At 45.9% G+C, this 13,148-nt stretch overlaps 1 protein-coding gene across 6 annotated transcripts in view; it reads right to left on the bottom strand.

Annotated features, from left to right (window-relative positions):
• Positions 1 to 13,148, bottom strand: part of PLS3 (plastin 3) — a 45,537-nt gene that overhangs the window by 4,239 nt on the left and 28,150 nt on the right. For all 6 annotated transcript variants that reach the window (XM_021406062.1, XM_021406065.1, XM_021406064.1 and 3 more), the window contains 9 exons: positions 8,360 to 8,523; positions 6,111 to 6,240; positions 5,546 to 5,678; positions 4,661 to 4,742; positions 3,825 to 3,990; positions 3,062 to 3,204; positions 1,979 to 2,074; positions 1,264 to 1,459; positions 590 to 668 (listed from right to left, as the gene is read on the bottom strand). In XM_021406062.1, coding sequence (XP_021261737.1) covers positions 590 to 668; positions 1,264 to 1,459; positions 1,979 to 2,074; positions 3,062 to 3,204; positions 3,825 to 3,990; positions 4,661 to 4,742; positions 5,546 to 5,678; positions 6,111 to 6,240; positions 8,360 to 8,523 — 1,189 coding nt within the window. The remainder of the gene's footprint in view (positions 1 to 589; positions 669 to 1,263; positions 1,460 to 1,978; positions 2,075 to 3,061; positions 3,205 to 3,824; positions 3,991 to 4,660; positions 4,743 to 5,545; positions 5,679 to 6,110; positions 6,241 to 8,359; positions 8,524 to 13,148) is intronic.

Genomic DNA, 13,148 nt, shown 5'->3' with positions numbered 1-13,148 from the left:
TGACATATAAGGGTACACTCCGATTTTGTTACATCACAGATAATTACTATTATTTAAAGGTTGTTGCAATTTTAATAACTCTAGAAGGAAAACATGTTGTGATTTTCAGTGCAGAAGAAATATTCCATGGTTAACATTGACTAGCTGCTAAGCTAATGCAGGTTTTCACATGATAACCAGCAAGAGATCCAGAAAAGACTTTTGCTACACAAAATCCAGAGGCAGCCACCTCTTTCCATTGGCCACAGGAGTCCAGAATACATTGCCTCTGAACTAGGATGATTTGGTCAAGCCCAAAAATTAGATGACAGATGAATTTAGGTCCTGTTGCTCAAGCTGTAAATGCATTGGGAACTCAGTGTACTAATTTACAAAGAGGAGGAGAAAATAAACCATCTCCAGTCCTTAAAACCAATTGCTGGTGTGCCAGCACCAGAATTCCCTAAGCTAAGGGCTTAATCCCTTAGCTGCCTAATCCCTAACATCCTTTCTCAAGCTCTTTCCTCAGCACTGTGGGCAGCAGGATGCTGGTGTGGGCACATCTCCAGTCTGACCTAAGTTGGGTCTCTCCCAAGAACCTAGCACTTACCCATAGAGGTGATTTACATGGGGGTTCACACCAAGGGAGTTCATCCAGTTACGGAAGGTCCGTTCCTCACGGGTCTCTCCTAAATAAAGAGAAAGAGTTCATGCAACTTTCTGCAAGCTTGGAGCTGTGGGGGGCTTTCCTCCTTGCAAGACAGGGAGTTTTGAGCAGCATAGCTCGGAGTGGAAAAAGATCATTATTTCCACTATAACTTTTTCAAAGAAAAAGAGTTGCCCTGATCTTGTGTTCGTATCAGATTGATTTCACCAGCCATGAATTTTGTACATTCTGCAAGAAAATGAAGCAGGAGTGCCTTTCACGTGGAGCTAGTTAACACCCTTATCCCAGTTCTGCCAAGAATTTGTGCTGCCATGAACACCTCACCGCATTACTGAGGTGCTTCTGCCTGTGGCAGGAAATTGCAAAACCACCTCCCCAGCCCTGGCACAGGGACCAGCAGGCCACTGGCAGTGCTCCTCCAGATCCAGAGCAGCCCAACAGGCCCTCACGTACCCTCCTCACCTGCCCAAAATGAGTAAACAACCATTACAGCACTGAAACCTCAAATCACAGGTGTTACGTCAATAGACGCCTCCGCTGGGCACAGCCTCTTGTGCTACAAGCGTTCACTCGAGACATTTCCCTCCTGCTAATTCTGTGACTGACAGGGCCATCACCTTCTAGCAGAGTCCAGTCGATGTCCTGGTTTTCAGGCTTGGTAAGCGCTGGGTACTTGTTGAAGAGGTTTGCAACGAAGGCCAGGTTGAGTTTGGGATTGCCACTGACCACATCAGCCGGCGTGACGAACTGCCGGCACCCGAGCCTGTCTGCCTGCTGCAGCATGTACTCCGCTCTGCGCAAGTCGTCCTTCTCCTGCCAGCGACACAAGGGACAAGAGCTGTCAGAGAAGAGATCGGGCTGCAAAGCAGATGGGAAGCTGCCAGAGCAATGTCACCGCTCCACCCGCCTTCACTAGGCATCAGTTGCTAATCAATTCAGCAACTGAAGAGATGAAGAATCCACATCAATCCCTTCTGCTGTTGATACACTTGTCCCAGTTTGTGTCTGCTTTTCCGAGCAGAGCCCTTTCCAAGTTTATAGACTTTCCATTCTTTTTAAATTATTGGTTCAAAAGCAGAATTCAGCATGCCCCCAAACGCAGAAAAAAAAAAAGCAAAATATTTCTAAATTATTTATGTTAGTTGGCAGGCAATGACCAGATCTGCAACAGCCACTCATTTAAAACATACCTGAGGTGTGTACATGCCCAGTGACACTTTACACACACTTGAAATTAAGATACCAGGTTACCTAGAAGTCACGAGGGCAACTGCAGGGTCACAAGTAGCTTACAGTTGTACAGCATGAGGACACAACAGCCTGAATACTTACATTGAAACCCGACATGTTAATATCGATCTGAGGCTCTCCTTCTTTCTGACCTTTAGGTGCAATTTGATTGAGAAGGTGGAAGTAAGCTCGAGAATCCTGAAAAGGGTGAAAAATAAAGCTCAGGTCTCCTGCACAGCAGTGAATACACCATAACAACTCATTTCAAGCTCATCTTTACCAAGTCACTGTGTCTAATTGGCTTATGTACCTTTACGGAATTACCAAAATCTGTAAGCTTGACAGACAATAACAGAGCATGATGGCAGAAATCCAGGCAGCAGAAAAGAAAACAGAAAAGGAGGAGGTTAGAAATATTTAAGGTGATTAATTATGGTTTTTAACTGTTTGAACTCTGCCTTTACTGCACACCATGGTGTGCGCTTTTCCAAGGGCCTCTATCCCGGAATCCATTCCAGTTGTCCTTTTCTTCCTCCCAGTTGTTGGCCAAGCAAATAAGCTCCAGAAACTTGATGGGGTCAGCGTGCAGAAATTCCCCACTGACCAGGAGCCATCACTCCCTAGTTCTCACCACCCCCTCCATCTGACAGAACAGCTGTGAGCCTCCCCACTCGCATTTCTACTCAGCTGAGTGTAGAGAACAAGGGGTCTCATCTCCCTTCCTCTCCCAGGCCTGTGACATTTTGGATGAAATGTCACCACCCACAAAGGGAACGTGGAAATCACACCCTCCCCAGGGATGCAGCTCATTATTTCATCCCGTCTGTGTGAGCTGCAGCACGGCCCTTTTTACGTGCCCTTGGAAAATTATTTTCATAAAAAAAATAAAGAGATGGATTCAGAACATTTGAAAATGTGAACACCACCACTGATTAAAACACACAGCAGCTGTGCAGCAGGATCCCACTAATGCTGGAGGAAACATTCAGACAGTTTCATGGAAAGAGATAGCAGCACTATGATACCTTAAACATGCTATTAATGAAACCTCTGTTAAACCTATTATTTGGAATGTTAAGAAAGGTCCTTTCTCTGCATCAGGGGCCTCATAGAGACATGCAAACACAGCCCTGTGCAGCTCCCAGCCTTTTCCCAGACACATGTTGCCAGGAGAGCTCTCAGTACCTTGATGTCCGTGCTGAAGTTATTGATTTTGTGCCAGCCTGCATTTTCCAAGTGGAAGTTCGCCCATCTTAGAAGCAACTCTTCTGGGGATAGTTTCATAAGGTCCTCCAGATTTTCACCATCACGAAGTAAGGCAGCCAGTGCTGGAAGAAAAACGCTTGTAAATGGAAGGAAGCAGTTTCAGCAAAGGACTGAGCAAGAACAGTGAGGTTGCTGCAGCATGATGTTCCCACAGTGATGGGGATTTGAGGAGAATAAAATCATCACAAACACATTCCCAAGGAGCTGAAGCCTTCCTCTGCCCTCACACTACTGCCCAGAGCTGTGGGTGCCCCATCCCTGGAGGTGCCCAAGGCCACGGATGGAGCCTGGGCAGCTGAACTAGCAAGAGGCAGCCAACCCAGGGCACAGGTTGGAACTGGATGCGCTTTAAGGTCCCTCCCAACCAAAACCATCCTACGAAAGCCGAGTACAAAAGCTATAACGTCCACTTTGATCACGTCAAGCATGCACACCCCACCCAAGCAAGCCAACTTCTCAGCTACAGACCAGCTGGCGGGCACTCAGCCTGGCGCACGCCCTCGACGAAGCTGACGGCCAGCGCTCCCCTTTCGGCAGAGGGGAGGGAAGAGGCGACGGGGCCAGAGATGGTAGCACGAGCAGCGCGGGCCGGCACAGGCACAGCAGCACGTTCAGCCCCTCGGCAGCGTGGGAGCAGGTTGGCATTCGTGCTCTGCAAGTTATCACTTAGAGCTTCATTTACCTTCATTTCTGCTGAGCTCAATGTCGGCAAACAAGCCGATCTTAATGATCTGCCAGAGAAGCCCAAGAACCAGGTGGGGTTTCCCTTCCCTCAAGTCCTCCGCACCAATATTGACCACATGACACCCGATGGCGGATGCAGAATTCAGCGCCAGGTTCAAGTTCTCCTGCGGACAACACAGCCACGTGAGACACAGCCCGGGGAGATGCCACTTTGCCTCTCATCCAGCGCCGGCACAGCGGGGAATTCCCCCTCGTCCTCAGTCCAACAGCTCGGGGGAAACGCTCCCAGCTGCCCCTGGCTCAAGCTTTAATGGAGCTGCCTGCAGCAGGCTGAATCAATAAGAACTGAAGGAGGCACAAGGGTTTAATTTCAGCCTCTGGTATTGAGTTTCACCCTTTGAGCCGCTCGCATCTAGTGGCATCCACGCAAACATGGCTAGAGAATTGTTAAGGTACCCACGCACGTGCACGTGTGGGCATCTGTGCAAAACCAACCTGCTTTACTATGAAACAATTCAAAGAGTCCAAACCAATACCTGGATTGTTTTGAAAAGATAGCACTGTATCTAATCACCGCAGCAACACAGGTGGGAACAGCATTTCAGCCATTTTATCCATTTTGTCATCAAGTTATCTTTCTTGTCTTTTGAACTGCACTCATAGCACTGTGATTGCCAATTACGCACTGGACAAAGGTGCCTTTAATAATTCAATGCAAGTTATAAAACGCTTTCCTTTCTGTATTTCCACAATAATTCACTGAGCCACCGTGCTGAATTTCCCATTATTCTATCTGAACATGCATTTCTGCCAGTGCACAGAACTGTGTCATACCTGGATTATGAATGGCGTGAGTTTCTTCTTGTTAATTGCTCTTTCGTCAATTGTGTCCGGAACAGAAAGATTGATCATCTTGCTGTTAGGAGGAAAAATAACAATATTTGAACAGCATCCCGTTTTTAATCTCAACAAGTAGTTGCACTACAATGCTCACCACAGCACATTTCCTTTTACCTCCTTACTTTTGTGGGCTATTTTGGTTTTGGTTTGTTTTTTCTAAAATCAAGGTTGTGCAAATCAGAAGTTAATATTTATGTTATCAAGAATGTATTTGGAATGTATCTGAAACTAATAGCTAAGCCTGAAACCTTAAACATCTTCCTAGCCACCACTGATCTCAGCTGCTAGAGCAAAAAGAGCACATGAATTATTCACAAATGCAGTCACTGAACTACTGAAGACTCATTGCTATGTTGTCAGCTGCTGCAGTGTAGTACGACAACGACAACGCTCTTCCTCCTGTTGTACAGACGTACTATTGCTGACAAGGAAAACTGCACCAAAACAAGTGCAAACGCTGAGAGCTTAGTGGGGAACGTGTGAGCAAAATGGATTTTCAGTCAACAGAAAACACGACACGTTTTTACTTAATATTGTGAACAATTTCCTACTCAGTTCAGTCTTCGCCTGAATAATTGAATTACTTGAAAATGTGGAAATAAATATGGCAAGCTAAAGCAAAGCTTGTACCAAAGCAGACGCAACGCACGTAGACAGTGAAGCCTGGGTGACCGAGCCCTTCTTCATACATGCAACACTGTGCACACACATTGGCACACCAAACCAGCCTAGCGTGCAATGGAAATTCCCCTACCCATGGAATTTTGGGGGTTTATTTTGTTTGTTTGTTTTTTAAAGTCAGGAGCCATCATGACTTACCACAGCACAATCCCATCTCCCACCGCTTTGAATAGGTCGTCTGTATTTGGGTTCATTGGAATAACGTGCCTACAGTCAGGATCATTTTCCAGGGCTTTGTTTATCCAGTTTACAAAGGCATATTTTTCTTCCTCTAAGATTTAATTCAATTTAATGTAAATTTAATACAGGCTTCTTCACAACATAGCAAAGATTTTCCCAAAACTGCGTACAGTAGCCCAGGAAAAAAAACAGTCAACACCACACTACTTTATTGGATACAGAGTTTAAAGAAACCCGAATTTAACTTCCATCTATCAGAATGTTCTTGCCATTTACCCATTACATCTTAGCCACGTTCAAATGTGACACAAGGACTTCATCAGCAAGCACAGTTAACAAAACAAATAAGCACATGTTTAATTTACACGTTGCTTATCTTGCATTACCCTGTATCCAGTCTTGCTCTCACCTCGATCTGTGATTATTCAGCTACTGGGGAAAGTGCAGCACGTGGCAGACTGCAGAAATCTGCTCTTTTTTTTTTTTGCCTCCATTCACCCAAGAGAAGAGCAGAGAGTTGTACCTGAGTACGAGTGCTGCGTCCCTTCGCTGGAGAGCTCCGAGGTGCCCCCAATGGCACAGATGCCTTCCTTCCTGTTGATGGCTTTTCTGAAAGTTTTGGCAATGTCGCTGCTTTTCACCTCTTGGAATATCTGCAATTTAAAGGGCTCTGTTAGATGGACAAGAATTGCCTTCGTAAAATGAGAGGGCTGCAGGAAATAAATGGGAAAAAATAGCTGTAAGAAGCTACGTTCTACTTCTCAGCTTCGAAACAAACTCTGTAGTACAGTCAGCAAACGTGAAGGGCCTAGCAAAGTCGTGGTGGGATTAAATGCAACAAGGGCAGTGGGCAGAGCTGACCCACTCTCCAACACGTACTGCAAGTGGCCATTGAGGCAGCAGCGCTAGGTTTGCAGTAACCCACACACATTTACCTTTCCACGTAGGTTTCACGAGACCAGGAACAAAAAGTGAGAACTTTGCAATATGAGAGCAGGTATGCATGCAGCAGCTTCCACAGGACCAAAGCTGTTGTGCAATTTTAATCTTTCTGTGTAAGCCAGATGCTCACGTGACTGTGGCTAGTTCACACACAAGGTTTTGTCCACAACCCACAGGAGACAACAACAAAAAAAATCGCCTATATGTTGACACTATATATTGTCTATGCAATCTAACCTGCAATAACCTGTAACAACAGGTAAGGCTTTTCCTATCAGGCTTAGGCTAACTGACAAAATGCCCTGTGTTTCAGAGAAGAGTTGTTCCAGCATGGGATTATACCGTGTGGTTTCTGCAGGTTGCATGTCACTATTAGTGGCCTTGAGGTCCTATAGAACTGAGAAACTATTAAACCAATGAAAGGTCACAGGAATGACCTCTGAATAGAAGGTCATTCAACCATTGAACAGTTTGAAGCCTAATGTAATTCCTTCAAAACTGAAGTGAGCTGCTTCCAGCCAAACTGAAAATACAAATTAGAAAGTTTGTGTATTTTTAAACTTGCTGGAGTACGGAGATAACACAGCTTCATTGAAAATACATGCTCTAATGCTGAGGTACCACCAAGTCATTTGACTCCAGCCTCAAGAGGGTTCACGTCTTATCTGGAACCAGAAACCCCAGCAGAATTGCTCAGAGTTGGAAAACAGCAACAGTTCTGTTCACAAAACTCCTACAACTAACCATTGCTTCTGCTGTATAGACTGGCTGCCTGTAAGATGTTTTCCTGATGTCTACTTGATCATTGGTACCGTTCAAACCTGACACAAGAGATTTATTTCTTTCTTCGTAGTGCAAAGTTAGAGTTATGGATCAGTTCAAACCAACAGCTGAACCATGCACCCAGCATGCAAGTGTCCACAAACTGCAAACAAACTCCAACTTACTAGTTGACTCCGAACTCAAAAGTTCAGAGGGTCTGAAAACAATTAAGGAACAGAAAGAGGTGAAGCTAAGTTGACACGAGAACAGCTCTCTAAATGTAGGAGGAGAACACCTCCTCTACACGTATTTTATGATATTAGTCTTCCGACGTTCAGTCAGAGTATTAAAAGGATGAAGAGATGGATATTGAACCAGCACGTCAGAGGAAGTGTTGTCCTTTCAAGAAGACAAAATAAAGCAAGTTATTAACAAAATCTGACCTATTTCTGAAGGTTCGACCCATCCGCCAGCTTCTCCCACATCTCTACTCCTGTTCTTCCCTTTTAAGGCAACACATAGATCTGAACTTTCCTAGATTGGCAACAAGAGTAATTTCAAAGTGTGCCTCGAAGTGCCCTCTCAAATCTTTTGCAAATGCTTGTAGCCTGATTAAATTAAGAAAGGAAATCATACTGCTTCTCTAGGAAAACAAGCATTCATACTCATGCCTGGAAAAAGCAAGTTGCTCCTCTGAGCTTGGAGAACTGGAAGTGTTTTTTCCAGTAGCCACCCCACATGGAAATAGACTTTCAGTCTCCAATGGGCTTTTCATAAGGGAAAAGCACGTGGAACAAAATGGTTTTTGTTTTGTTTTTCAAAACAATGAATTTCCTCTTTATCCAAATCTACAGGCTGATAATAACAGCACAGAAGACTGTAGAAATCTCAGTACATGACCAAAGAGCTGCCTTTTGCAAGGGAAATCCTCAAAAGCAATCTGTTTGTGGAAAGAAAACCAGAATTAGGCCAAGGTCAACCCTTTTCAGACCTGTTTTTCGGTTTTGTCTAAAAGGAGACCCCCTAGACCATCCACAAGACTACTGGAAATTCAGAAATAGCACTTACATAGACAAACTCTTCAAAACTAATCTTCCCATCTTTATTCTTGTCGCTGTCGATCATGAGCTTCTGTATGATCTCTCTCACTTTGTACCCAGGGAGAGGCAGGTTGGCCTCCTTGAAGAGCTCGTGCAACTCATAGTCGCAGATGAATCCATTGCTGTTGAGGTCTGGGAAAGAAAAGGGATGGAAGAAGGCAATTTAGAAACAGGCATCCAATGGGACAAGCTCCAGACAGTGGGGCAGATACACAGCTCTCATGCTCAAATGTGCTTTATGGAGATAGATGTCTACAAGACACAGAGTTTGGACAGGATGTACAAACATGACTGGTCACGGCACACCTGTTTTAGGGCCACATTGCATGGACCGTGCATCTTTGCTGAAAGCAGGATCTGTGCAGGACGCAGACACACAGTGGGACACCCACACCAAAAGTACCAAGTCCAAGAAGTACACATTCAATGGACGCCACCCAGGAAGCAATGCCACGAGCTCAGTGCACACAGCTCATCCTCAGAGAGGGACACGGTGCACGCCACAAGCTCAGCCTGGCTTTGTACAATGGCAGCTTCCAAGCAGAGCTGAGCAAGGCCAATCTCAGCACACATGACCAAGCCTGGTCTAAAAGTTTCGCAAGAGAACATCTGCGTTTCCATAAATCATCTCCAGAGCGTTACTTTCTGCATCTGAATTGCACTGCAGCTGGTTTGTGCATCAAAAAATAGAAGGTCATGAAACACGGCGTGTTTTTGCATTCTGAACTGAAAAGACTAAGTCAGCTCTGCATTTACTTTTTTAATCACACTGATAATGATGTTCTCCATTTACTGCTGACAGAAAAAAACGCTGCCAGATCTTTCAATGACACCCATGAATGCTCTGTAACGGCATTCAGTCAACCACCAAGACACCGCAGCGCTGCATGCTTAGCAAGATGTGATCACCAACATGATTTGCAGGGAAAGAAAACAAGAAGCAAGCGGAAACCTTGAGCTTTGCACGTCAACACATCCCAGCCCCTCTGCAGATGCTGTCACATCTACAGAGCACACACTGCAAACCCAGCGGCCCCGCTGTTTCTGCGGGCAAGTGAGGTTTTGCTGCAGCCACAGAAAGGCGCAGGTTGAGCGCTATTTATAAGGCAGCAGACTCTCCATAGGGCCACAGAATTCGACTGAGCTCAAGCAGCAGCTTCTGCTCCCCAAACAGCCTTTCAGACTGCAGCCTGCATGATGGGAGAGCTGCAGCAGCCCAGCACTGCTGGCTTTTGTTCCCAAGGGAATCTCACACCACAGCCATTGGGTCAGAATTTATGCTTCAAGGGGAACGCTTTCTACAATAAAAGAAAACAGTCGGGGTGGCTCAGAAGTCCAGTTTCCTAGCAAATTTTGAGAGTCAATTGACTTTTAATGATGTGTCAGTAGTGGCTTTTAAGTTGTATTTCAAACATAAACGTTCCAGCGAGCAGCATGTCCTCACCACCACTCCAGCCCTCCTCATTTTCCACATCCATATGGGATTTTAAAATTGTTTTCAGAAGTTTGCAAGAAAGTGAAATTCAAATGCTTACTGGCGGGCGTCCAAAGGAACAGCCCCTAGCTCTCAAACTAAAGAACAACATCAAGTCCAGTCAATTAATAAATACATTAAACTACTTTGTGAAATGTCAGTGTTTACAATAATGCTGATTAATTAAAGTGGCTAGGGACAATGATTAATGGCAGCAACAGGCTGCTGTCTGGCCTTCAATTTCAGAATTTTATTCCAAAATAATATAAGCTGACAAAGGCAAGCTTTATTAAACAGTTCAGTCTGAGATGTCATCAGCGAGCTATTTCCCCTGGAGATAAATCACAGCTTCCTCTGTTACAGCTTTCTTTCTTACTGCTACATCTAACCACATAATGTGCATCTTTTTCCTATCTCATATCCAGAAAAAAAAAAAAAAAAACAGATAGGGAACGGAGGGGATTTGCTAGTCTCCGGGGCCTACGAACCTGAAATAGAACTTTAATTTCACGTCCAGCATGACTTAAGCCAACACCCATTGCTTGCCAAATAAACAGGTGAATCCAGAAACACCTGTTCATCCCTTCTCCCAATCAGCTCAGCACCTAAAAATGAAATTTTACATCACAACACGTAACCAGCTGGAAGAAGAGCTCCTACTGGTGAGAAATGCACCCAAACCCTTGGGTCTCTGGACAGTTCTTCCAACACCACAATATCCCAAACACCCACCTCTAAGAGTTACTCTTCTACAGCATCCTGCGAAAAAGCAGTCACTGATTTATTTCATAGATTAAAAGGACACCTATGTCCCAGACACTTGGGGAGGGATTTACCAGCAGAGCAGGTCTGTTGGCACAGGTGCAAGACCCCACACCAAGTCAGAGTTTTTCCAGTAAAGATAATTTCACGTCGAGCTCTAGCTGCTCAGCCACAGAAAGGCACATTTAAGCATGAAAGCCTGCTGGATGTGCTAGCCCATAGATTTGGCTTGGCAGCAGAGCCCAGTAACTAGCAGCTCACTGCGCAGTGGATTTTGGACCCACTCTTTCCCTAGCATGTCAAAAAGGCATTATGCCAGAGCCCTGTCAGCACAACAAATAGGCCTGAAACCCCATCCCACAAGGCAGCTACCTCCCTACTCCCGCTCCCCCTCTGAAAACACGGTCAATATATCACGTAGCAGCATTACAAGAGTCACCTTTGCAGCATCAGTAAGCTCTGTAATTGTTTTCAGCATTGCTGCCGGTCCACCATATGGTGCCTTGCTGGATGTCCTGCAACAGGGCCAGCCTTCAGACAGGAGGGGGGTCTAAAAATCACACTCCTAACAAAATCTGAAATGGTATCCAACAGCTGAAGAGGCTGTCAAAATAGAAGCGATCCCAAGCAAAATCCCTAGGCATACGACCCAGAATTACTAATGGAAGAAAGCAAAACGGTTTTACCAGACAAGCCACAGCCTGGATTCATTATAATCTGCCTGATGGAAAGGAAACTACAGCACATCTGAAGTTTCCTATTTCCACTGAAAGATGCATCGTGCCAGCGTGCTGAACCTGCCAGAGGTCACTGCAGTGATAGATGGCTCCATCTTCTGCCCATACGCAGGTGGCGCAGCAAAGCCACAAAAAACAAAACCCCAAAAGCTGCTTCAAGCTCTGGCTCAGCTTCCTCCAGACAAGTCCTTAAAATAGCTTAAATAACAGGATGCAAGAGGGGAAAGTAACCACACATTTCCTTTTAAGGACATACGCTCTCAGCAGGACGCTGGAGCAGGGTCACAGATCCCCATGTGCCATAAGCCAGCATTTCGGAGCATTGTTTTACCACCTTGCAGCACTGAACAAAATGTTCGGCTGCGCTGTGTTTTTAATTACTTAGCATTTCCAGAAAAGATCCTTATCTCCGCTTACTAGAAACAGGGAGAAGGAAGACAAATAAGCAGAGCAAGACTGCAGATTCTGTGCCGCCGTTCCCTCTCTATGAAGTGCCATCGTCGGGCCAAGAGCAAGCAGAAACACCACGCACCAGTTCTGTGGAACAAGCTCAGAGATCAGCTGAGATTTGGGGCAGGCATTCCCCCATTACCACACAGACCATTCAAAGCACGGACAGTCATTACACCCCATCTAATAATAATTACTTTGGTCAGACGTTAACATGCTCCCGCCAGCCCTGCTGCTTATCGCTCGGCTCTTCCAGCAGCAATATCTGGTTGTTGAATGCTGGGAGCTGCTTGTCTGAGCTGCAGCTAACTTCAGTGCCTTGTAACATCCCAGACAGCTATAGAGCCCAGGGCGGAGATGGCTCCTTTAGGCACAAAAGGGAGCAGTAAAGATGCTCTTGACAGACACCAGCCCTCCCATGGCAGCGTTTGTGGGCTGGGCCATGCCTAAACTGCACAAACCAAAAGGCTGCTGAGAAGGACAAGCAGAGCTCATCACACCTGTGGGTATTTACCAATGGCTAATTACCACATTTCTTGTTACTCAAGTTTTTACACTTCTATTTAAACTGAACAGAGATCCACCTCCCTGAGAGCGAGCTGCTTTCCTAAGATAAATCACTATCTGACAAGGGTTTCCCAGTGCAAAGGCAGCCAACCAACCGAACCTTGATAATTTTCCCACACACTAATTGACAAAAAGCCACTCCATTCCAGCCAGGTTAATCATTTTAAATTTATCCAAGAACAGAATGGGCTGCCTGCACCCTACTTTCATCAACATTTGCCCTCAGAAGTGCATTATGCATTGAGAAGCATGACCGTCGCCCTCTTCCCTCTGTGCCAGCTGACTTCCACCTGCTATAAAGGTCTGGGGGGAAGAGCAAAACGAGAGAGCAAACTGCCAAAAACACAACTTGCTTCACATCCCACCACTATTCTGTGAGAATCAGTTACCTTTGAAACCCACTTTTACTGCTGCAGATTGTGAATTAACAGCAAGCCAGAGCTTTGATCAGATGCAAGGCAGCACTCGAGCACTGCAGATGTGCAGCTGGGAGAGGAGTGGGGGTTGGCCTGCCTGCACAACCCACTCCCGCCCAGTCCCACCCCAGTTGCCCAGCTGCAGACTCTGACCTCAGCCTGCTGCTGCCACCCTGCTCTCACCCCACCCCTCCCTCCCATCCTCCAGTAAGCCCTATGAGGAAGCCAAACCAGCAGAAAACAATTTCTCTCCACGATGTGTCAGCTCTCTGCCCATCTCAGCTTCCCCAAGCAGCCTGCAATGGGCTCGTGGCACACCAGCCCAGGGGAGCAGGCAGAGCAACCCTGAGC

This window comes from Numida meleagris, chromosome 8 (assembly GCF_002078875.1).
Source record: "Numida meleagris isolate 19003 breed g44 Domestic line chromosome 8, NumMel1.0, whole genome shotgun sequence".
NCBI lineage: Eukaryota > Metazoa > Chordata > Aves > Galliformes > Numididae > Numida > Numida meleagris.
The sequence above is the reverse complement of the archived record's forward strand: the minus strand, read 5'-3'. Positions and strand labels throughout refer to the sequence as shown.